The 22,525-nt window shown below is 39.9% G+C and overlaps 2 protein-coding genes across 5 annotated transcripts in view; both read left to right on the forward strand.

Annotated features, from left to right (window-relative positions):
- Positions 1–22,525, forward strand: part of LOC131109867 (calcium-activated potassium channel subunit alpha-1a-like) — an 84,378-nt gene that overhangs the window by 18,470 nt on the left and 43,383 nt on the right. For 3 of the 4 annotated variants that reach the window (XM_058062310.2, XM_058062311.2, XM_078788734.1), the window contains exons 1-2: positions 9,004–9,320; positions 19,114–19,260. In XM_058062310.2, the coding sequence (XP_057918293.2) occupies positions 9,087–9,320; positions 19,114–19,260 (381 nt within the window). In that variant the 5' untranslated portion in view covers positions 9,004–9,086. Of the gene's footprint in view, positions 1–9,003; positions 9,321–19,113; positions 19,261–22,525 lie in introns of those variants that run through there. The other variant, XM_078788735.1, reaches the window with a different exon arrangement.
- LOC144895253 (disks large homolog 5-like) lies at positions 981–7,918 on the forward strand (the record flags this gene model as incomplete). Its single annotated transcript, XM_078788736.1, has 11 exons — positions 981–1,169; positions 1,244–1,377; positions 1,450–1,602; positions 1,977–2,160; positions 2,711–2,859; positions 2,964–3,134; positions 3,205–3,614; positions 4,822–4,949; positions 5,119–5,228; positions 5,783–5,892; positions 7,172–7,918. Coding segments are annotated over 11 exons (1,842 nt in total), but the record flags the coding sequence as incomplete, so codon positions are not given.

Raw genomic sequence — 22,525 nt, forward strand, 5'->3', positions numbered from 1 at the left:
GCGCCCCCCGTCCCCACCTGCCACTCCTCTGGGTCGTTTAGCAGCCATTGCTCTCTTCCTCTACACCTTTTGTCTGTTTTGATGAAGTGACTCTTCTTTTGTGATTAATGCGCTTCTCTTCCATTTTCCTCTCTGCTGCTTATTAAAACCAGCAAATCTGTCTCCCCCCCTCCCCCCTTTCTCTCTCACTTCATCTTCCTGCCAGATTCGTTTCTAACACCTGTGTCAGGCGTCGGCAGGCAGCGAGACCCAAGTTCCTCTCTTTACGGTGCTTGAGGTTTGTTGCGCTGCAAAAAAAAATGCACACCGGTTGCACTTTAGCATGGCTTTGACTTCCGTTCCGTAGGATCGGCATGTTTTGACACTGCCAGGACTAGCGTGCATGGCTACTGTTTTGGAAACAGAATTACACTGCGATCAAGGCTGCTCACAAGTCGGAAATATAACATTTGGAGGCTGTGATGTCATTAACGAAAAACATGGATGGCTGAACGCTACATTTACTTACGTTTACGTATTGGCTGCCTTGATAAAACACATTAAGCTGACTTGTATTATTATTATTATTATTATTAAAATATTGAACCAAATGCTTAGAATTAAATTTTTTTCCCAAGTTAAAGAGGACCTATGATGGTTATCCTCTTTTGTTTGTTTGTTACAACATTGTTACAATGTTGCATTGTTGTGTTAAACAATGCCAACGCATCAAATAATAAGATTTGGAATTGAGCCCTGAAAGCAGAGTTTTGTTTACCACTGAGTTCCATTTCCATCAGTGCAACCCGGACTTCTGTATATGGGCATGCCCAGGCACAAGCTGTGTGTGCATAGTATGTGTGACCAATCACAGCGGAGTGAGGTCGGCGAAATGGGGGGACAGTTTGGGTGGAAGAAATATTGCAGGAAGAGGTGCAAAGTCTGGAAGATCTCGAAGGCTAACTGCTCCAGAACTCAATACAACTTACTGCTATCTTTAAAGTAAATCTGTTCTTTTACTTGTGAGACCTTATCTGGAGGAGCCACGTCATGTGACGGTGCAGAAAGGGGCGGAACCGCTGGGGATCTCCATCGTGAGCGGAGAGAACGGCGGCGTGTTCGTATCCAAAGTGACGGCGGGAAGCATCGCCTACCAAGCTCATTTGGAGTACGGAGACCAGCTCCTAGAGGTAGTATAGCCTCCGGTGCCGCTTGTGTTTGATTTTTGTCATTTCTGTATCTGACAAACGTCTTTGGTGTCCAGTTTAATGGGATAAACTTGCGCAATGCAAATGAACAGCAGGCGCGCTTGGTGATCGGTCAGCAGTGCGACACCGTCACCATCTTGGCTCAGTACAATCCTCACATGTTCCAGCTGGGGAATCACTCTCTATCCAGGTAGTGGTTAACATTTATCCAAAGCAACAGTGGAATTTCCTCACGGGAAAAAAAAAAAACTCTTCACCTCAGCTCTCGTATGGAGTCCATCAGCAAGCAGCCCACCCCGCAGGACAGCGGCGCCAACACACCGGACGACCGCTCCGTCGGCGACACCCTCGGTGGCACCGTGACGTCCTCGTCTAAGCAGACCACGCCGGCCACCAGCCCCCATACCTCCTTTAGGTAGGACACACCGTACATGGCACTATTTACACTACACATCTGTGATATATATATATATATGTGTACATATACATATATATGTAGATATGAAGAGGTTACAGTATATATATATTTCAAGGAAAAAAACAGTTTTGTGATGTAGGTGAAAAGCCGATTAGTATTAAAAATGTCTGTCAGCCAAAAAGTCATAAATATCATATATATATTTATTACGCATAATTGTCACTGAGAATGAATGAAAGCAAGCAAGCAAGCCCCGCCCCACTACCAGAGACGGTGAACCGTGACCAAGACCGGGGCCGCAAACGGCGCTTTGAACACCACTGCTCTATACCATCGCAAACAATATATTTTTTCCCTCCCCACCCCCGCAGGCTTCCCAGTTCAGGTTTGCGACGGACCGCCGAGCCCAGACTAGTCAAGTTAAAGAGGATCCAGACGGAGCTGGGAGTCCATATCTGTGGAGGAAACCTTTACGGCATCTTTGTGGAGAACCTGGATGAGGACAGTCCTGCCAAAACTCCCGATGGCCTCCGACCTGGGGACCTCATACTGGAGGTATTTTACATTTTACTGTGTATTATTTACTTTTACTCCCATGGAGGCAACTCTGGGCCCCCCAGCCTGTGCGCCTGTTGGTGAGTGTCATTGTTTAGTACAGGGGTCTCAAACTCAATTTACTTGGGGGCCACTGGAGCTAGGGTCTGGGCGAGACTGGGCCGCATCAGAAAATTAATCAGTAATAAATAAATATAATAATATAAAACAGCAAATAATAAAAACTTAAGAAAGCACATATAGTTGGTGGGTAGACAAATGATTTTTTTCAGATTAAAATGAACAAAGCATTATTAGAGCCCTGTAGACATGACAAAACACGACTATAGTCACATTTATACTCTTTTTATTTACAACATATTGCGCAACTGCGGGGTCTTGAGACACATGCTAACTCTCAAACTAGAGAGCTAGCGACCTAAACGGTAGCCTTCAAGTTATTTCCTTTCAACTTAAATAGCCAAAAACTTACCACTTCCACACGGATAGGGAGGATAACAGTTATGTGGTGACTCACTTGGCTTTTGGTGTCCTGTCTGTTTTCCGACAGTACAACGGCGTCAGCATGAAGAACAAAACCAAGGAGGAGGCTTACATCGAGTTGATAAAACCGGCTGAAACTGCCACGTTTAAGGTGAAGAACTGCGCCGATGAGCTCGCTGCCGCCAAAGAGATCCCCGGAGATGGATTTTTCATCAGGTATGCAGTCAGACTTTATGAAATCGGTTGTTGTCACATGTTAGCATCACAGTCCACAGCTTAAATAAGCAGCCGTTTATTCTTTATTCCCATTCTGCTGATAGGACGCTTTATGAGAGGGTTGCCGACGGCGAGCAGGAGCTAAGCTTTAAGAAGGACGACATCCTGTACGTTGAGGACACCCTACCAAACGGCAACTTTGACTACTGGATAGCGTGGCAACTTGACGAGAAAGCGCAGAAGTTGGAGAAAGGGCAGATTCCGGGCAAATACATGTAAGTCTACGCCCCGTGCTTTTCCTGCAGACACCACTTCCTGTTTTAAGAAGGATTGTCGTCTCCTAAGGATGGACCAGGAGTTCTACAGGAGGCACGGGATGGCTGATATGAAAGATGATGGCGGCGGCGGCAAAACCATGTCTGCGGCCGCCCGCAAGTCCTTCTTTCGCAGGAGGCTGAAGCACAAACGCAACGGCTCCAAAGACGGCAAGGACCTGATGTTGGGGGATGCCATGATGTCCGATTATTTACCCATCACAGAAGGTGAGGTCTCACACCGAACAAAAAAAAAAAACAAACAAAAAAGCACCATTTGTGTTGTTACCTGCTCAGATGGCACCAGCCTCCTGTACCAGCGGGTCCAGAAGGTGGAGTGCTTAGCCCCCAGACCGGTGCTGATCTTGGGTCCGTTGGCGGAGGCCAGCAAGGACATGTTGGTGAATGAGGCTCCCGACAGGTTCTGTCGCTGTCTTCCCGGTAAGATGTCTTTGGACCAACTTGGTTCCTCATTTATCACGGTTAATTGGTTTCAGACCCGACTGCAATAAGTGAATTTTCACATGTTGACCTTGACAGCACACTTCCTGGTGCATATTGCATCATCAATGTAATGTTACTGACACAACCGACTGTTTGTGGTTAAGAAGAGATTCACGATCCACTTCAATTGCGGCTTTATTTACTCGATGTCTGCAGACATTGAGTGTGAATTCTGAAAAACTAAACCAAAACTGGAACACTTGGAAATAGTGTGAAAATCTAAATTTAGAATTTTGAACACGGGAGCCTGTTCGGGAAGCTGAAGCTGGACTGAAATGCTGTGGAAATACGCTAGAATGAAAGAGTTAAATTGGTTTAAATTTGTTTCATTGAAATTTATTTTGCACCACAAATTCATAGCTTCACTTTTTACCAATATAGTATTTTTTTTGGTATATTTTTCAAATACCACAAATAATAAATAATTCATATTTCATTACTACAGCCTTTTTTAAAAAAAATATGGTAATGGTTTTATTTCATTTGAACATTTGAGTGCATCCCATAATCAGTTCCCAGTTCCACATGTCCAAAAGGAGTAGGAAGAAGCAAAGTATAATCAGTAACTGTTACATTTGTTCACTTCCTGCTTTCATAAAATTGTTTTTTTATTATTTTTTTTTATTTTAGATATATAGACTTCCTTTATTGTCATTGCACAATAACACAGCAGTGAAATTGCCAACGAAATGTCGTTGCCTGGCTCCCGTATAATAATAAATAATAATGCAGAGAATAAATAGATGACATCAAATATGAACAATGTAAAACGTAAACAGTAATTTGTACAAATAATTTAAATAATTTTGAATAAATAATAATTTAAAGTTTTGCATGTGCATGTGGGAAGGTATTATTTGGCATTTATTTTTGTCACGTACCAAAGTACGAGGTGATATATATATTATATATAAATATATATAAATATAAATGATGTATAAATATATTTCTGGCCTAAATTAAGCATTTTCAAGCATAGAAAATGTCTAAATAAACTAAAGTACAGACTTAAGGCATTCAGAAAACGTATTTAAAGATGTGATATGTAGTATTCTACACTGGTCACTAGGTGTCAGTACTGTGCCACCGCAGGAAGTACTGCATCTTTCCTGTTGCTCAAACACGACACGATTGTTTCCTGCAGAGATCATGAAGGCGTCTCAGCAGGCCATCGAGCGCGGAGTCAAGGACTGCGTGTTCATCGACTACAAGCGACGCAGCGGCCACTTTGACGTGACGACAGTGGCGTCCATAAAGGAGATCACAGAGCAGGTAGACTCTTAAAAAAAAAAAAAAATGTCCGCCGCACACGTTCGCTGATGCATTATACTTATTTATTTATTGCTTTTGACTTGTTTGTGTTTTCACATCCATCCCCATCCTCCCGTGCTCTCTCTCTCTCTCTCTCTCTCTCTCTCGTGGTCGCCATCTTCTCTGGCAGGACTCTCACTGCTTGCTTGACATTGCCCCTCACGCCATCGAACGCCTTCACAGCGTTCACATCTACCCAATCGTCATATTCATTCGCTACAAAAATGCCAAGCAGATAAAGTGAGTACATCCATGCCTTTTTTTTTTTTTTTTTTTTTAATTTGTGTTGCATAGTTTCCATTGTGTGTGAATGACGACATAAACATGGCCGCCGCATCTCTCGTAATCGCATAACGATGCCGACACAACAGGGGAGGATCATAAACCACGCAATGTACTTCCCACCTGGTGCTGTTTTCCAGCGGATGATTGCAGGATCTAAAAGCCCCCCCCCCCCTTCACCACCCGTTTGTAATAGCACGGGATGGATTAACTCCCTCTGCCCGGCCACGGAGCATCCTACTTCCTCAAGCTGCACTCACGCCCACGCCCACTCGTCTGTGGAAAAAAAAACAAAACAACATGGAGGAGATTGATTCCCGGCTAAGCCTCCACTCTTTTCATCAGCTGAGTGCCAGCTGTCCAGGGAATTCCCAATGGCGCCTTGTGGCTCTGCTTCACGGCTTGCGTGGACCTCCTCCCAACCCCACTGGGAGTGTCCCGGAAGCCGGTGGTGACCGAGGCCGAAATGATTCATGATGCATGCTGACCGGGTGTCTCTCCTGTGTTCTCAGAGAGCAGAAGGACCCTCAGTACCTGCGGGATAAGCTCTCCCAGAAGCTCTCCAAGGAACAGTTTGAGTCGGCTCAGAAGACCGAGCAGGACTACAGTCGCTTTTTCACGGGTGAGCGGAAACAAGGGGCAAAGAAAATTTTCTACAAGAAAAGCTCTGATAAAATATTCCACTGTTCTCAAATATCTTACTTTTTATTCACAAAATAAGATGAAAAATAAACAAATCAAGAATAAAGAAAATGCAACTGCAGGGTCTTGAGACGCATGCTAACTCGCAAACTAGAGAGCTAGCGACCTAAACGGTAGCCTTCAAGTTATTTCCTTTCAACTTAAATAGCCAAAAACTTACCACTTCCACACGGACAGGGAGGATAACTATTAACAGTTATTTAACCTTTAACATGAACATGAATCAAACGTAATAATTTTTTTCTGGGTACATGATACCATACAGCATCCATATCAAACTTTAAACTTTCATATCAAGGCGGGGGCCTGAAAGAAGTTTGGGATGAGTTTTTTTCTAACTGTGGCTCTCTGTGATGTCACAGAGTGACAGGCTTCCTTATATGGGCGTGTACTGTAGGCTAATACACTTTCTGTACTCATCCAAGCTCTTCTTCGCTTTTTACAGTGTTAGCAATGTCTCCGTAGTAGTAGTAGTAGTAGTATTTCATTGAGTACAAGGGAAAGCTACATTTGTTTACAATTTCGAACGAGGCAAACATCAGGGAGAAGTGGTTGGAGTTCCTGATTCCTTACCAGCAAAATAAAAATATTTTAATCCGGGAAGGGCATTTCACACTGGAAAAATGCTATTGTTAGCATACTAGCATCACTTTTTCACTTTTTTTTTTATAATCAGGAGTGGGCGGGGCAAATACTGTATTTGCAAAAAGCATCAGATCGGTATCACAAATACCAGCCTGAATTTTATTCAGTATTGAATCAGAAAATAAATCAGTGGTGTTGCACATCACTACTTTGTAGTAGCGTGAGGCTTTGTGTCACTACGCCAGAAAAGTAGTTCTTCGGTGTTAGCTCCTACAATAACAATGCCAATATTGTGCAATGCAATATTGTTGCTGTTTTTTTTAGTTTTTTTTAGGGCTTTATTCCCATAAGCTAGCTGTTTTTCTAGCTTTAGAACGCACACAAAAGAGAAACGTGTGTGATGGAGTTTCACATAAGGATTGTGTATGATGAGCAAAATTCATACAAAGTACATTTTTGTCGACATATACGAGACATTTCAATTTCAAATATTTTATTATTTTTTTGTGCTGTGATTAAACAAGGACCCAAGGATTGTATCTCTCCACACCCACTACTACACCGTTTCCACTGACTTCTCCGTCCCTCACCCTTTGTCACTTTTCTTTCTGCAGGCGTTGTCCAAGGAGGCAGTGTCTCCTTCATTTGCACTCAGATCGCCGCCATTGTTGAGCAGGAACAGAATAAAGTTGTGTGGATCCCTGATGGGGGGCCTTAAAAAAAAAAAAAAAAAAAAAACGACACAAAACACGCTGTCCGTTATGGCATGCTTCAAATAACATCTGACATGTTAAAACTCTTCCAAGTTCCACTAAGCATTGTCAGCACTGATACTCATGATATATGCACACTATAGGCAATAGTGATGTACTGTACTACACATAGTTGTTTACACTAGTATTTAATACTACTTGAATAAATGCTTTGCTATCTATAAGTAGCACTCCTTTAAAAAACAAAACACTTTGGACCACCATGCAAGCTGACATGTACTATGTATATATTTGATGAAATCATTCAATTAGAAGATTAATGGTTTGGTTACATTACGTCCTGCCTTTTTTTTTTTTTTTTTTCTGCTCTTCATCATTTCAGTCACTGTGCCGTGCCAAGCTTTTTTTCCGATATTTATTATTCAGCGCCATCAAAGCTACAAAGCGGTCTGCGTGTTCTACTTCAATTGCCAATTTGATTTCATTATTATTTTTTTTTTTTTAGTGTTCCAGAAGAAAAGGATGTTTTTACGTCATGTGGTTCATGATCGGTTATCAGATTTTAACACATTTTCAACATTTCATCTTCTGAAAGGATTTGTCAGAGTGAAAATTCTACATTGATTAAAAAGGGTACGAATAATGGCATGCATGCTGATGCTGTTTTTTTTTTTTTTTTCCAATCACTCAGGAAGTATTTAGTAGAATTTAGTACTTAAAGGCAAGTGAGGCACTTACTCCTTTGGAGGTTTAATAAAAAAATATAATAATAAAAGCTATCAAACAAAAAAACATTAGCTTTTCCTCTCTATGGAAGGATGGCAATACATAACATTAATTAATGATATTTGTAAAAATAATATTTTTTTTTTGTTACTTGTACAAAAAGTAATTCACTGTTTCGTTAAAAAAAAAAAGGGGACGGCTAATCATAGCAGGATTTACTACAAAAAGTACACTTAATGAACAGGCCAGATACTAGCTTCAAACAGCCTTTGAATGGGCGCAATACCATATTTGACCACTGGGTGGCGTAAATTCCCCACTGAAAACCTCATTCATCTGCTTCATTGTCTAATTATTTTCAGCTGCTACAGTATGTAATGATTTTAACAGCCACATATTAACCAACAAAGACCATTCATTTTTTTTTATTTAATAATTTGATCATTTAATTGAATAAAATTATGGAGTTGCCATCGATAACAGTTGTGATAGTGTCAGTAAATATAACAACTATTTTCATATAACAAAAAAAAAGTTCGGTTTTAAATTCCTCACGTCATCACTAGTCTGTGTATAAACAAGCAGCCCCCCTCCGGATAAGAATCGAGTCTGCCCTCTTTAGCTCCGCCCCTGCTTCCACCACCACCACCTGTAAATCTTCCATCTTTTAAGACCGCCTTCCAGCGCGTGTTAGCCGGACGCCATCAGCCACTCGACGACTTGCGCTACTGTTGTTTTTTAAGTATATTCAATGTACTTACATTTTATAATCATATGTGCGTATTTGTAGGTGCTAAAATTGCATGTTTACGTACCGAATGACGCACGAGGCAACCGGGGCGTGTGCGCGCATCGTGACGCCTGATCCCCTCATTTGACAGGAAGTTGTCCCCAGCGGCTCCCACTCAACTTTTGGTGCCGATTAGAAGCGGCTGGAGGGCGGCTGACTCAATATGGCTCAGCCGCTGTTGGCGTGAGAAGGCTTTCAGGGCCGGGGAGGAGGAGGAGGAGGAGGGTGGTGGTGGTGGTGGGTGGCCTGAAGCGACACCCCAACTTGTGTTGACAGGTGACGGCGCCTTGGGTGTCAACCATGCCGAAGAGCAGGGAGAGGTTCACCCCGGACCCTTCCGTCCACATCGCCAAGATGAACATGATCATCCCCTTCTCGCCGGACGTGCCGTGCGACAGCAACGGTCAGCGGATGTGGTGGGCTTTCCTGGCCTCCTCCATGGTCACCTTCTTCGGGGGCCTCTTCATCATTCTCTTATGGAGGACCCTCAAATACCTGTGGACCGTCTGCTGCCACTGCCGAGCCAAGAAGAAGGTAAGGACCACCTCCATGCACGTGCAGCGTCACTTGGATGAGGGGGCGACCGCTTAGCTTTCTTTTACACTTGACACTTGTTGGATGTCCTCACTGGAGGCGACTCTTGGGGGCTTTATATTGGAAAAGCGGGTTTCGTTCTCCACCTGAAGCGACTGCAAGCAAGTTACATCATTTAGCTTTGCCTTTGTTCGGCAAATACTGTTTTTGTGGACATGTAGGCAGGTAAATATTATGTAAATATGTACATATTTACAGTGTACTGAAAGTGAAAAGTAAATTGTCACTTTTCCACTGACGACACGGCAGTGCCTTGTCTACTAAATCCTAATACATTTCTGTAGTTGTACCAGTTTTTACACTTTTGTGTTCAAATGAAACATAATACAATAATCCTGGGTTCCAGACCCGACCATAAGTGAATTCCCGCAAAGTAGAATTCCGTATTCATAAATTAAATATGTTAACAGAGCACGGAAAACCTTTTTGCAACTTTCTAAATTTTTAGAGATCTCCAAACGTGAAATAGCACCCCTATAGTCACCTCTACTCTCCTATTACCTACATTTTTAGAGATCTCCAAACGTGAAATAGCACCCCTATAGTCACCTCTACTCTCCTATTACCCACATTTTTAGAGATCTCAAACGTGAAATAGCACCCCTATAGTCACCTCTACTCTCCTATTACCCAAATTTTTAGAGATCTCCAAACGTGAAATAGCACCCCTATAGTCACCTCTACTCTCCTATTACCTAAATTTTTAAAGATCTCCAAACGTCAAATAGCACCCCTATAGTCACCTCTACTCTCCTATTACCCACATTTTTAGAGATCTCCAAACGTGAAATAGCACCCCTATAGTCACCTCTACTCTCCTATTACCCACATTTTTAGAGATCTCCAAACGTGAAATAGCACCCCTATAGTCACCTCTACTCTCCTATTACCCACATTTTTAGAGATCTCCAAACGTGAAATAGCACCCCTATAGTCACCTCTACTCTCCTATTACCCAAATTTTTTTAGAGATCTCCAAACGTGAAATAGCACCCCTATAGTCACCTCTACTCTCCTATTACCCAAATTTTTAGAGATCTCCAAACGTGAAATAGCACCCCTATAGTCACCTCTACTCTCCTATTACCCACATTTTTAGAGATCTCCAAACGTGAAATAGCACCCCTATAGTCACCTCTACTCTCCTATTACCCACATTTTTAGAGATCTCCAAACGTGAAATAGCACCCCTATAGTCACCTCTACTCTCCTATTACCTAAATTTTTAAAGATCTCCAAACGTCAAATAGCACCCCTATAGTCACCTCTACTCTCCTATTACCCACATTTTTAGAGATCTCCAAACGTGAAATAGCACCCCTATAGTCACCTCTACTCTCCTATTACCCACATTTTTAGAGATCTCCAAACGTGAAATAGCACCCCTATAGTCACCTCTACTCTCCTATTACCCACATTTTTAGAGATCTCCAAACGTGAAATAGCACCCCTATAGTCACCTCTACTCTCCTATTACCCAAATTTTTAGAGATCTCCAAACGTGAAATAGCACCCCTATAGTCACCTCTACTCTCCTATTACCCAAATTTTTAGAGATCTCCAAACGTCAAATAGCACCCCTATAGTCACCTCTACTCTCCTATTACCCAAATTTTTAGAGATCTCCAAACGTGAAATAGCACCCCTATAGTCACCTCTACTCTCCTATTACCCAAATTTTTAGAGATCTCCAAACGTGAAATAGCACCCCTATAGTCACGTCTACTCTCCTATTACCCAAATTTTTAGAGATCTCCAAACGTGAAATAGCACCCCTATAGTCGCCTCTACTCTCCTATTACCCAAATTTTTAGAGATCTCCAAACGTCAAATAGCACCCCTATAGTCGCCGCTACTCTCCCATTACCCAATACACTAGACGAAACATTGCAATTTAAGATATAAATACTTGTGTGTGTTGCAATAAATGTGTTCTGGACACGTGGGACAGGAAGTGATGTCGGGGGGTTCAGAGTTGAGTTTTAGCAAGATTACGGCCACAACAGTAGCCCGTGTTGTTGTTGTTATGATTACTATGTTATTTATATTATCGTGCCTGTCGTGAGATCATTTAAACCTGCAATGAAAGCCTGTTGTTTTGGCGATTTGTGCTATTTTTTTAGACTTTTACATGAGATTCTTGTCCATAGCCAAGATATTGCCTGCTGACTTTGTGTACTGAACCCTGTAAATGTTTGTAGTAGTAATAGGAGTAACATATTTTAGACTTTTCCAGGAAAAACAAATGCAAATTTTTCTAATCAAATAGTATTTATTTTTAATTGCTACGGGAAATTCAGTGGGATTTAGTACAAAAAAGTAATGCCATTTGTAAATCGCAGTCTGAGTCACGGTGTCAACCTGGATGGAAGGCTAAAATCATCACACTGTAACTTAACACTAAAAAGGGTAGCTAAGAAACATACAAAACAAGAGTTTCAGCTATTTTAACTTATTCCCATTATTCCCATTATTCCCAGCAGAGCAGTTTATTGGCCAATGGCTGCCAGATTCCTTCTTTTTAAGTTGAATATTTTGAGTATTAGATCATATCAAATATTTTTATGATCTTATAAATATTTTTTTTACATTATCAGCACCGTCTAGACATGTAGTATCACTCATGCAGTCATTTTGACATTTGTATTACCTGACTGGAGACGCGTTCCGCACGTCTAGAACCAATCCGGTATCCGGTATGGATCACTATGATAACATTTTGTGGACCACTTCCTGTAATATTTTTTTCCTCATTGGGAGAAATGTTGATATGTAAAAAGTAGCAGTGTTCATGCAGGCTACATGAGTGTACACGGATGTGATGTCCCTTATGGGATGTCCCGTATGTGACGCTTAGCCGATATCCACATAACACGCTTCCATCCTTTTTAGGGTTCATCCCGTTCCCTCATTTCATTGTAACGGAGAGCGTTGCGGTCAGCATGCTTGTGTGGGCGTCCGAGTCCCAGGTTAACAACAAACTAAACTAATCCCTGGAAATGATTTCATAATATCCCAGGAACAGGGCCTGCTACGTTACGTCAGCGTTTGGCCCAAGGCGACCATGCTGTGCCACTTTCAATGTTTCTGTTGTGTAGTGACCTATTGTTTTGCTTTGTTTTGCTTTGTTTTTTAGTGGAGAATTCACCTTTTTGCTCCTCTTTGGGGAAGAGCTTGCTGACCTTTTCTCTGACCTTTGTGTTGGATGTGTTTACAATTAAGTCCCACTGTCATGAGAAGGCAATATTTGGGGAGATGAAATAAAAAACTTTATGTTTTACTTTGATAATGAGTTGGAGTGCATGAAAAAGCGTCTGAATATCATTTTAAAGCGCATGCAGAGATAGATAAAGACACTGAAATTCTGTGGAGTTGATAAAATATATATTAGGAGGTTGCCTACAGCCACAACTGTAACAAGAAACCCTGCCGGCACTATTTTTAGACATCGTTTGAATTTGAATGATTCAATTTCTGATTCCTTGTTTCGATTCTGGTTTCCAATGATTCTCGATTCCGATGTTTTGTAGCGGCACGGTCATAAAAATTTTCACCTGGGCTGGGAAGGATTATCGATATTTTTTAAAAATATCGATATTTACTTTAAGCATGATATAAAAATCAGCCGTATCGTTGATATTGTTTTAGGTCGAGCTGCAATATGCAAAAACATTTTCTTGAAAAGAACAATTAAACTGAAATAGGCGATCAAAAGTTTGAGACCATCGCTCAAAAAATTACCAAAAACTCTCCAAACCAAAAGAAAAATTGTCAGTACGACTGGTTTTGGACGAGTGGTTAGCATGCAGGACTCACAGCTAGGAGACCCGAGTTCAATTCCACCCTTGGTAAACTCTGCATGTTCTCCCCGTGCATGCGTGGGTTTTCTCCGGGTACTCCGGTTTCCTCCCACATTCCAAAAACATGCTAGGTTAATTAGCGACTCCAAATTGTCCATAGGTATGAATGTGAGTGTGAATGGTTGTTTGTCTATATGTGCCCTGTGATTGGCTGGCCACCATCCATGAAGTTTTTTTTTTTCCATTTTTCCATTTTCATAAAAGATGTTATGTAATTATTATTTTTTTTCGGTAGATCACAATGCGTCCATATACTGTAACTGGGTCAAGGTTTCCAAGGGGGTACCACAAGGGTCGATGTTAAGCCTCATTTTGTTTTCAATGTACATACATGATTTTTTGTTATAATTTGTCAGATGCTTTTTTATTTTATCACAATTTATTGTTTTGCTTCATTTACAGACCATAATTGGTCTCCTTTGAACCAAACTTTTTTTTTCTTTTTTTTTTTTGGTAAAGTAGTAAATAAAATAAAAACATAAAAACAATCCCTAGAGAATCTAAATGTTAGTCCCGATTCCCATCGTTGCTTGAGACTCAATACCCGACCCTACCAAGCACCTGTGGGAGTTGCATTGTATCTGGGGATTGCTATGATATGCTGTGATGCCTCCTTCCTTTTCTTTTTATCCCAGAATGAACCTCAACGTCAAAAAAGTCGGCGACGCACACACACACACATACGAGTTTACGTACGTTTAAACCGGTACTATTCTTTTTATACGTGTGTGTGTGTGTTGCTAGGCAACTGGCAAGAAAGCGGCCATTCATTCTACGAGTCAATCTGGGTGTTATGCACTTGTCTGGGTGGTGAGATGTGGCAGGTTGTGTTGTGTTGGAGGAGCACCTCCCACCACCACCTCCCCCTTCGTCCCTGCAAGTCATTAGCGGCACAAACAACACCGCCGTTTTTGTCTTTGTCCTGATGCGTGGACGCGCTTCTTCTGCTTTTCATAGTCAAGATTAAGCAGAAAGGATTCTATTAAGGTGATTTATATTCCAAAAGCGCTGAATCATTGATGCGCTTTTGCAAAAAATGAGCATCATTAGCCACGTCTTCTATTAGCGTTGAAGGTATCCGTTTGATGGGGGGGTCATCTTTAAGTTTGTTGTTTGACCAAAAAAGATATTGTGTAGTTGTAGTTGCAACCGTGACTTTAAAAAGTATAATAAATAACACAATTTTATTACTTTTTATAATTTATACTTTTTAAAATAATTTTATTATTATTATTATTTGTCACCTTTTATATGCCTATGCTAACGACAAAAATAAGGAATCCTATTTCACTAAAATTCACTTATCATTGTTGGGCCTGGAACCAATTAACTGCGATAAATGAGGGAAGATTCTAGAATTTGTGTGAATTTTTCATTTGGCATCAAAATGTTTTTGCAATATCTTTGTGGTAGAATTTTAGAATTTTTTTGAAGCATATTGGTTTTGTTATGAAATGTAGCATTTTCATCAAAATATTAGCCTTCAAAATTATGTGAAAGCAGCACTGGGTGAAATGGACCAGAACTCATATCCTGATATATTTAGGTTTAATATTGATATTACGATATATATCGATATTTTTTTCATAAACAATTTAGACAAATGTCAAAGCTAAATATGTGTGCAAAGTTTTATTAAAATATAAACAATGGTATCGTCGTTCTGCACTCACGCTAGTCTCTGCAACCGGGTTAGCGGCGTTAGCGCTTCCATCTCACGTTCCCCATGACGACAGATGCTAAACATGGTTGAAAACCTTTATACCGTCTTTTTCGCCGCTCACTCCCACTATGCAGCCTCTCAAATCCATATTTTCGCTAGGATATCTGATGCTAACAGCTGCAGGGGATGTCGTAACTAGCTTGCACTCGGGCGGCGCCATCTTGAAACTCACTTATATCGCCTAGCTTTATGTGAAAGTTTAGCATTTTTCACACATTATATCATTTTTTCCGTCACTAAATGCAAACTATCAAAATGACCCCCGTATCCAAGACCTTTGGTACAAACGTTTGGACGCCCTTGTGATAAAGTGTTGCCTGATGAATATTGATTGGTATGAATGTATGACAATAGCCAGAAATGCCAATGACTCATAAATACCCCCCCCCCAGCCCCACCCCCAAGCTTCCTGCCTCTGACCTTTCAGATCAAATCATTGCCCGAGGAGAGTAATTGGACATTGTGAAGCTCTCTTGTTTGACCTCTACCCCCCCGCCCCCGCCATTAAAAAGCATCGTCTTCAGCGTCCATATTTGATATTTGATGTTTGACGCCCAATTAGGACCACAGCTCTCCACGACCTCGAGCAGGAAGTGGCCATTACGTAGATCACAAGCGACCGGTAGATCGCCAAGGTAGTTTGGGTTGGTCGTGTAAACGTCGCTTGGTAGATGTCATGTGACATCAGTCAGCTGACATTAAGCCCCCCCCCCTCCTGATTTGCTCTTGCTAGCCGTTGGCATTTCAAGCTACGCACGGAGATGCGAGGTTCATCTTTGTTATTCTGATTACGTAGAAACCAACTGAGCCATCACGAGCGGCGAGTTACGGAGAAGTAAAAGTCAAGTCAAAAAGTCGATGTTGATGACTTGTGTGTCTATTATTAGACATTTATTATATTATCTTTCTTGCCATATTTCAATAATTATAATATCAGCTACTTTACCTGTAAAATATGAAGTACCAATCCTTAATATTTACAAACATAAATCTAATTATATTTATATTATTAATTATTTATAATATTACTTATTGCATTATTATATTATTTAATAATTAATAATCAAATAATATGTATTAATTTTGAATATTTAATTATTATTTATAATATTTATTTATATTATTAATTCATTATAATAATTTATTTTAACATATAAAAATGTGAAGTACCAATCCTTAATATTTACATACATAAATCTAAATGATTTATGTATGTTTTATAGAAAGTAGATTATATTGACTTGTAACTTGAATGCTGAAAAATATATTATAAAATATAAAATAATATAAATAATGTATTATTATATATATTTATATTATTAATTATTTATAATATTATTATTTAGTATATTATTATTTAATAATTAAATAATATTTATTAATTATTAATATTTAATTATTGTTTATAATTGTTTATATTATTAATTTATTATAATAATTTATTATATTTTAACATTACTTTTAACAAAAGTACAATAAAAGTATCAACAAATACATGAAAATATATTGAAATCTACAAATAGAATTTCTACTACACTCTGCACTTGGCAAAAGGACTCAGTCCGTTCATGCCGTTGTTCTACGGAACAATGAATGTCGGACTTGCGTCCAAATATTTTGGGATCAAAATGCAACATCGTGTCCGTTCTTTTGTGCTTCTGTACGGAATTAGCACGGATGTCCCGATATCAGGCTTTACCGCGTTGCAAGCGCTGTGACGAGGCGCTGCGGGAATCGAGCACCGCGGTCGTCTGGCCTCTACTTAATGCCTCCTTGCCTAATTGAATTTCAGAGTGCAGCCATCAATTTGCCGCTAAAAGTGGAGGTGATTAATGGGGGGGTTGGGTTGGCGGGGGGACAGCGGGGGGGTGACATCATTTGCAGGTTTTCAGGCTGTGCATAACTCATAGTAATTATTCATTCATTCATTTTCAGCCAATCACAGGGCACATATAGACAAACAACCATTCACACTCACATTCATACCTATGGACAATTTGTGGGATAAGACACAAAATTAGCAAGTGAGAATAAATCGGTGTAGCGTATCCAACTCCAAATCAATCCCCGTCTTTGACGGCACATTTAGTTGGAAGCAGCTTGTGTCCATCTTTGTGAGACCTAGCAACAGTAACTAAGGTAACTGTGCTCCAGCATCACAGCATTGTCTCCTTACTCCATCATTATGACCTCCAGGAATGGAACTGGTGACGTATGTTTGCTCAGCGCATTGACGCGACACGCGTAGCATATTTTAGTTTATTGGCGAAACTTTTTAACTCGAGCATAAATTACTATATATATATATATATATATATATACATATATATATATCTTATTTATTTGTAGTATTTGTCTTCACATGTACAGTACATACATGCCATCGAACCACAACTGTCGCATGTGGCCGCGTCCATTCATGCTGTGGTGCTAAAAACAAAACATAAAATTTATGGTCTGGTGGAGACACGTGTTGCGTTGCATGGTGGGGGTGTGGGGGGGGGGTTGTAGTGGGGGTCTGCAGGCTTTGAAGGCAGATCCTTTCACCTTGCAGGGACACACAATAGTACATGTGTCGTTCCATGATCACCGGCATGGACTACAAGGCGCACCGCATGTGTGTCAATTCCGGCTTTGTGTCATGGACTATTTTTGGGGGGGGGGGGGGTGGATGGCGTGATGTGTGACACCATCACACAGAAGATGTCTGTCATGTTGGCCTGAACCTTGTGTTTGCTTGCTCTCTTTGCACTCTCTGTTTACAGTACTACTATCACTACTGTGCATGTACATACATGTACTGTAACCATATACATTGCATATATGCACATGCTCACACTGGAGGCTCTTCGTGTACTACACACACTACATTCGTTCACTATAATCCCACATGAAATGATATTTCATGTGAAATTGCAGGATATCATGACTCAGCATAACTGTCTGACTCACCGTGTCATCTTACAAAGAACACTAAATTCATCACACAGCAACTTAACACTCACAAGGTATTCCTAATTAATATACAAACATGTAAATCAGTTTAAAATGAGAAAAAAAAATATTTGAAATTTTCCCATAATGCATTTTGTCTGAGCAAACCCTTCCAGTGCCCCAGTGGATGTATGGCTTGGACACAATGCATGATGGGAAAACTTTCAAATGTTTTTTTATTTATTTTAAAATTGGTATTGTTTTTGCAGATGAATTGGTGCAGATTTGTTGTTTTTGTAAAATAAGTATGTTTTGTTGAAAATATATATATATTTTGCTAATTTTGTTGTTGTTGAGATTTTGGAAAGATAAGCCATTTTTCATAATAAAAGGAATGTTTGCTGATTATACATCATATTTGAAATTTTTTTGTTATAAATCTGTCATACGTCATTTTGTTTTCCCCCGTTTTTAGTCAAAGTGATCTCTGCTCAATTTTGTTGTTGCTGTGATAAACAAGTAAAGTAATTAAAGTAATATTGTAATAATAATAAAAGACAATGTTCTATTATTAGTCAAAACATTGCAATACAAGTGATATGCAGTATTCTGGTTACTAGGTGGCAGTAACGCCATGCATGAAGTCAGCCAAGGCATCTCCGACATGATAGATTGGGGTGGGGGGGAGTTATCCTCCTATTTCTTGTGGAAGTGGTAAGTCTTTGGCTTCTTAAGTTCAAGGCTAACTCGCTAGCTCGGGTCCGTTTTGTGTCCCTGCAGCAGTAAGAGGTGTAAACAATGAATAATAGGAGAGTAAAGGCGACTATAGGGGTGTTATTTCATGTCTGCGGGGCTCTAATAATTGAAAAAGATCTATTTAAGTCATAAACAGGTTTTCTATGCTCCTACTATGAAAATATTCCATTTATTAATATTGAATACTGTCAGGTGTGGAACCAATTGACGAGGGACGACTATATAAGTTGTTTTTAGTCATTAAATATTTTTTTTCAAATGTAATTATTTTTCGCATTTACATATTAATTCAGTGTTCTAGTGTATTTTGTATGATGAGTCAGTGTTTTTTGCTTTAATAAAATATTAGCCTTCATTCTACTGTGTTTGTGTCTTAATAATATAATAATTTAATTCTTAATTTTATTCTTTTTCAACTCTTTCTATGTGTTGACATCACGTTCTTTTCGTGTCCTTTCAGGAAGTCCACCGGGTCGTCACGGGCGACGGCGTCCTCAAGCGGACGGACAAGAACGAGGGGGCGGCGAGCGAGGTGGGCTGGATGACATCGGTGAAGGACTGGGCGGGGGTCATGATCTCGGCGCAGACGCTGACGGGGCGCGTCCTGGTGAGTTTGAGCAAGTGCGCCTGTTGTGTAAAAGCCTATCTAGGTGGCTTATCTCCACACACAAAGACCACGGCTTTAAAGAGTGTATTAAGGTCACACACACGAGCATCCCGTCCCATGTTGGGGGCGGTTGCCGTGGCGACACATGTCGCATGCCTTCACTAGCATAGCATCCTGAGAAGCTAACTGGGTTACGTTGTGTCCTGATATCAAAGGATTGTCGGTTCGAGTCCCTGAAGGACTTCCTAAATGAATGTCACCCTGCTAATCACCTCATGAAACATTAACTACTGTAGTAGCGCTCATCTGTTACCACGGCAACGGCAGCTTAGCTAAATGTAGCAGATGTGTGTTTGCAGCCTTTTCATGGACCACGTTAACGTCGATTGGCGACCGCATTATCACGTTTCAGCGGCTAGGCTAGGCTAGGCTAGCCACATTCACATGCACTGACGCTCATGTTTACATTAGCATTAGCACACAAAAGTTATATCCTTAAATTTAGGTCAACTGAGTCTCATCTAGTTCATTATAGCTTAGTTGGTTATCACAAGGTTGAAATAATTGTTCTAATAATAATAATTGTTTTACATTTAGCATTTAGCTAGCATAGACAAGCTAATAGCACGGCAATTTTTCCAACCCTCCCTTTGTCAAGTATGTCAATTTTGTCTGTTAGAAGTTATCATACATGGAAAATTGTTCACCAAAAAGCTTTCCACAAAAAAAAAAAATAGCCGGCATAGCCCAGCCGAGCGAGCACAGCCAATTTTGCATCTAAAACTGTGACTCCGTGATCCAACTTAATCGGATATAATTTACCCTAACTGGAAGTTTTTTTTTAATTAACAATTTATTCTCGAGAAAGGTTTATAAATTCAATGGGTAGCATAGGCAAGTTTCTAGCTAAGCCGTTGTCTGCACTCTTCATTGCAGTACAGTATAATAATTTTGTGAGTAACCACATTTCGAAAATATCTCAATAAAAATGTGTTTACTAAAGACTTTGGGTGAAAGGTGGAATAGCTTTTTAAAGCTAACATCGCCAGCCATGTTTACAAGGCCAATTTCCTAGCTAAAAATTGAGACCTTGATACGGTATGTCAACTTAAATGCTACCCTATACACTGCAATGAATACTTTGTTTACGTTTCAAGTGCTAACATAGCCGAGCTAGAAAAGGAACTCTTGCAAAAGCGTAGGTTAAGGCTTAAATTGAACTTTTCAAATCAATTTTACATTTCTATACATCTTTTGGCGCTTTAATTATCACTCTCTTCAATACGCACTTTTTATTTGCGGAAGGTCGGCTCTTTAAATAAAAACGTGTTGACTTTGAAGGCATCAACAGGATGCTATGTTTGCAACGATAAATCCACGCCAGATTGACGTTGTTGATGCCATCTGTGCTTTCATGCGTTATTGTTTTCTTTTCATCCCTTAACACGGTTAGCCTTCATTTTTAATAACTGATGTTATTTCCAGCTCATAACTGTTGAAAAATGTAGCTAATTATGTCTTAAACACGTACATAATAATAATAAAACATTATTGGACTTTGTAAAAATTTCACTGACGACCTAGCTAGCTAGTAAACATTAGTAAATAGGTCCAACGTCAACTTTATGCTACTGCGATGAAATTATGTAGCATTATGTAGCATGCTGATGATAGCTTTTTTTGAAATAGCTCACTAAAATATTCTGTAGCTACCATTTTTTTTCTGCGTTAGCTGGCATAGCCAAGCCAGCTAACAAGACACAGAATGAGTCATTAATATATATTTTTTTCAATTTAATATCGTATTATTTTTTATTAAACATTAGCTGGCATAGCCAAGCCAGCTAACAAGGCACAGAATGAGTCATTATTATATATTTTCTTCAATTTAGTATCGTATTATTTCTTATTAAACATTAGCTGGCATAGCCAAGCCAGCTAACAAGGCACAGAATGAGTCATTATTATATATTTTCTTCAATTTAGTATCGTATTATTTCTTATTAAACATTAGCTGGCATAGCCAAGCCAGCTAACAAGGCACAGAATGAGTCATTATTATATATTTTCTTCAATTTAGTATCGTATTATTTCTTATTAAACATTAACTGGCATAGCCAAGCCAGCTAACAAGGCACAGAATGAGTCATTATTATATATTTTCTTCAATTTAGTATCGTATTATTTCTTATTAAACATTAGCTGGCATAGCCAAGCCAGCTAACGAGACACAGAATGAGTCATTAATATATATTTTTTTCAATTTAATATCGTATTATTTCTTATTAAACATTAGCTGGCATAGCCAAGCCAGCTAACAAGACACAGAATGAGTCATTAATATATATTTTCTTCAATTTAATATCGTATTATTTCTTATTAAACATTAACTGGCATAGCCAAGCCAGCTAACGAGGCACAGAATGAGTCGTTAATATATATTTTCTTCAATTTAATATTGTATTATTTCTTATTAAACATTAGCTGGCATAGCCAAGCCAGCTAACGAGGCACAGAATGATCCATTAGCATATATTTTCTTCAATTTAGTATCGTATTATTTCTTATTAAACAACCTTTAACACGGTAAATGACACATTTGAATCAATCGAGTCTTTTGTGTCGATGCCGACTTCTCATACTCGTTATTGACAGCTGTCAAACAAAAAGAGCTAATGTCGCACTCGTGTCACGTTACCAGACAGGGGTGGGGTGTCAAAGTGTGGAGGAAGTCCGATCAGGTGACAGATGACGCAGGGAGTCACTGTGGCCGGGTGTTTTAGCAGTGTTGATTTTACATTTGGGGCAGGCGCCGGAGTGCCCCATGACATCAGCGGATGTCCCTGTGTTGAGAAATAGATTGTTGAGTTTGATGTTTCATACAAAGTAGTGATTCGTAATGTGGATAAAAGGGAAAAAAAATTAAAATAAAATGGAAATGGCGTCTGACAAAGCTAACAAGCCGGAGACTGGGAAGTCTGGACTTCCCAACTGATACTGCGGGTCTCGGATAAGTTGGAAAAAAAGGATGGATGTCACATAGCCGAGGACATATTTACCGCATACCGTTTTTTTTTTTTTTTTCTAACACTGACATTCCTGCTGTCTGTTTGGGAATAAAATTCCATCTTGCCATCTGTGGTCCCACCCGAGGGACGCACCAAAGGGGGGGTCCACACCTCTGTCGTAAAATAGCGGTAATATTCGACTTCGCCTCGGAGTCTGATGCTCTATTTCGGGGGCGGCAGCAGCTGCTAGAAACTTC

Source organism: Doryrhamphus excisus, unplaced genomic scaffold (genome assembly GCF_037039965.1).
Source record: "Doryrhamphus excisus strain RoL-2023G ecotype Guam unplaced genomic scaffold, RoL_Dexc_Guam_v1.1 HiC_scaffold_24, whole genome shotgun sequence".
In the NCBI taxonomy this organism is placed as follows: Eukaryota; Metazoa; Chordata; class Actinopteri; order Syngnathiformes; family Syngnathidae; genus Doryrhamphus; species Doryrhamphus excisus.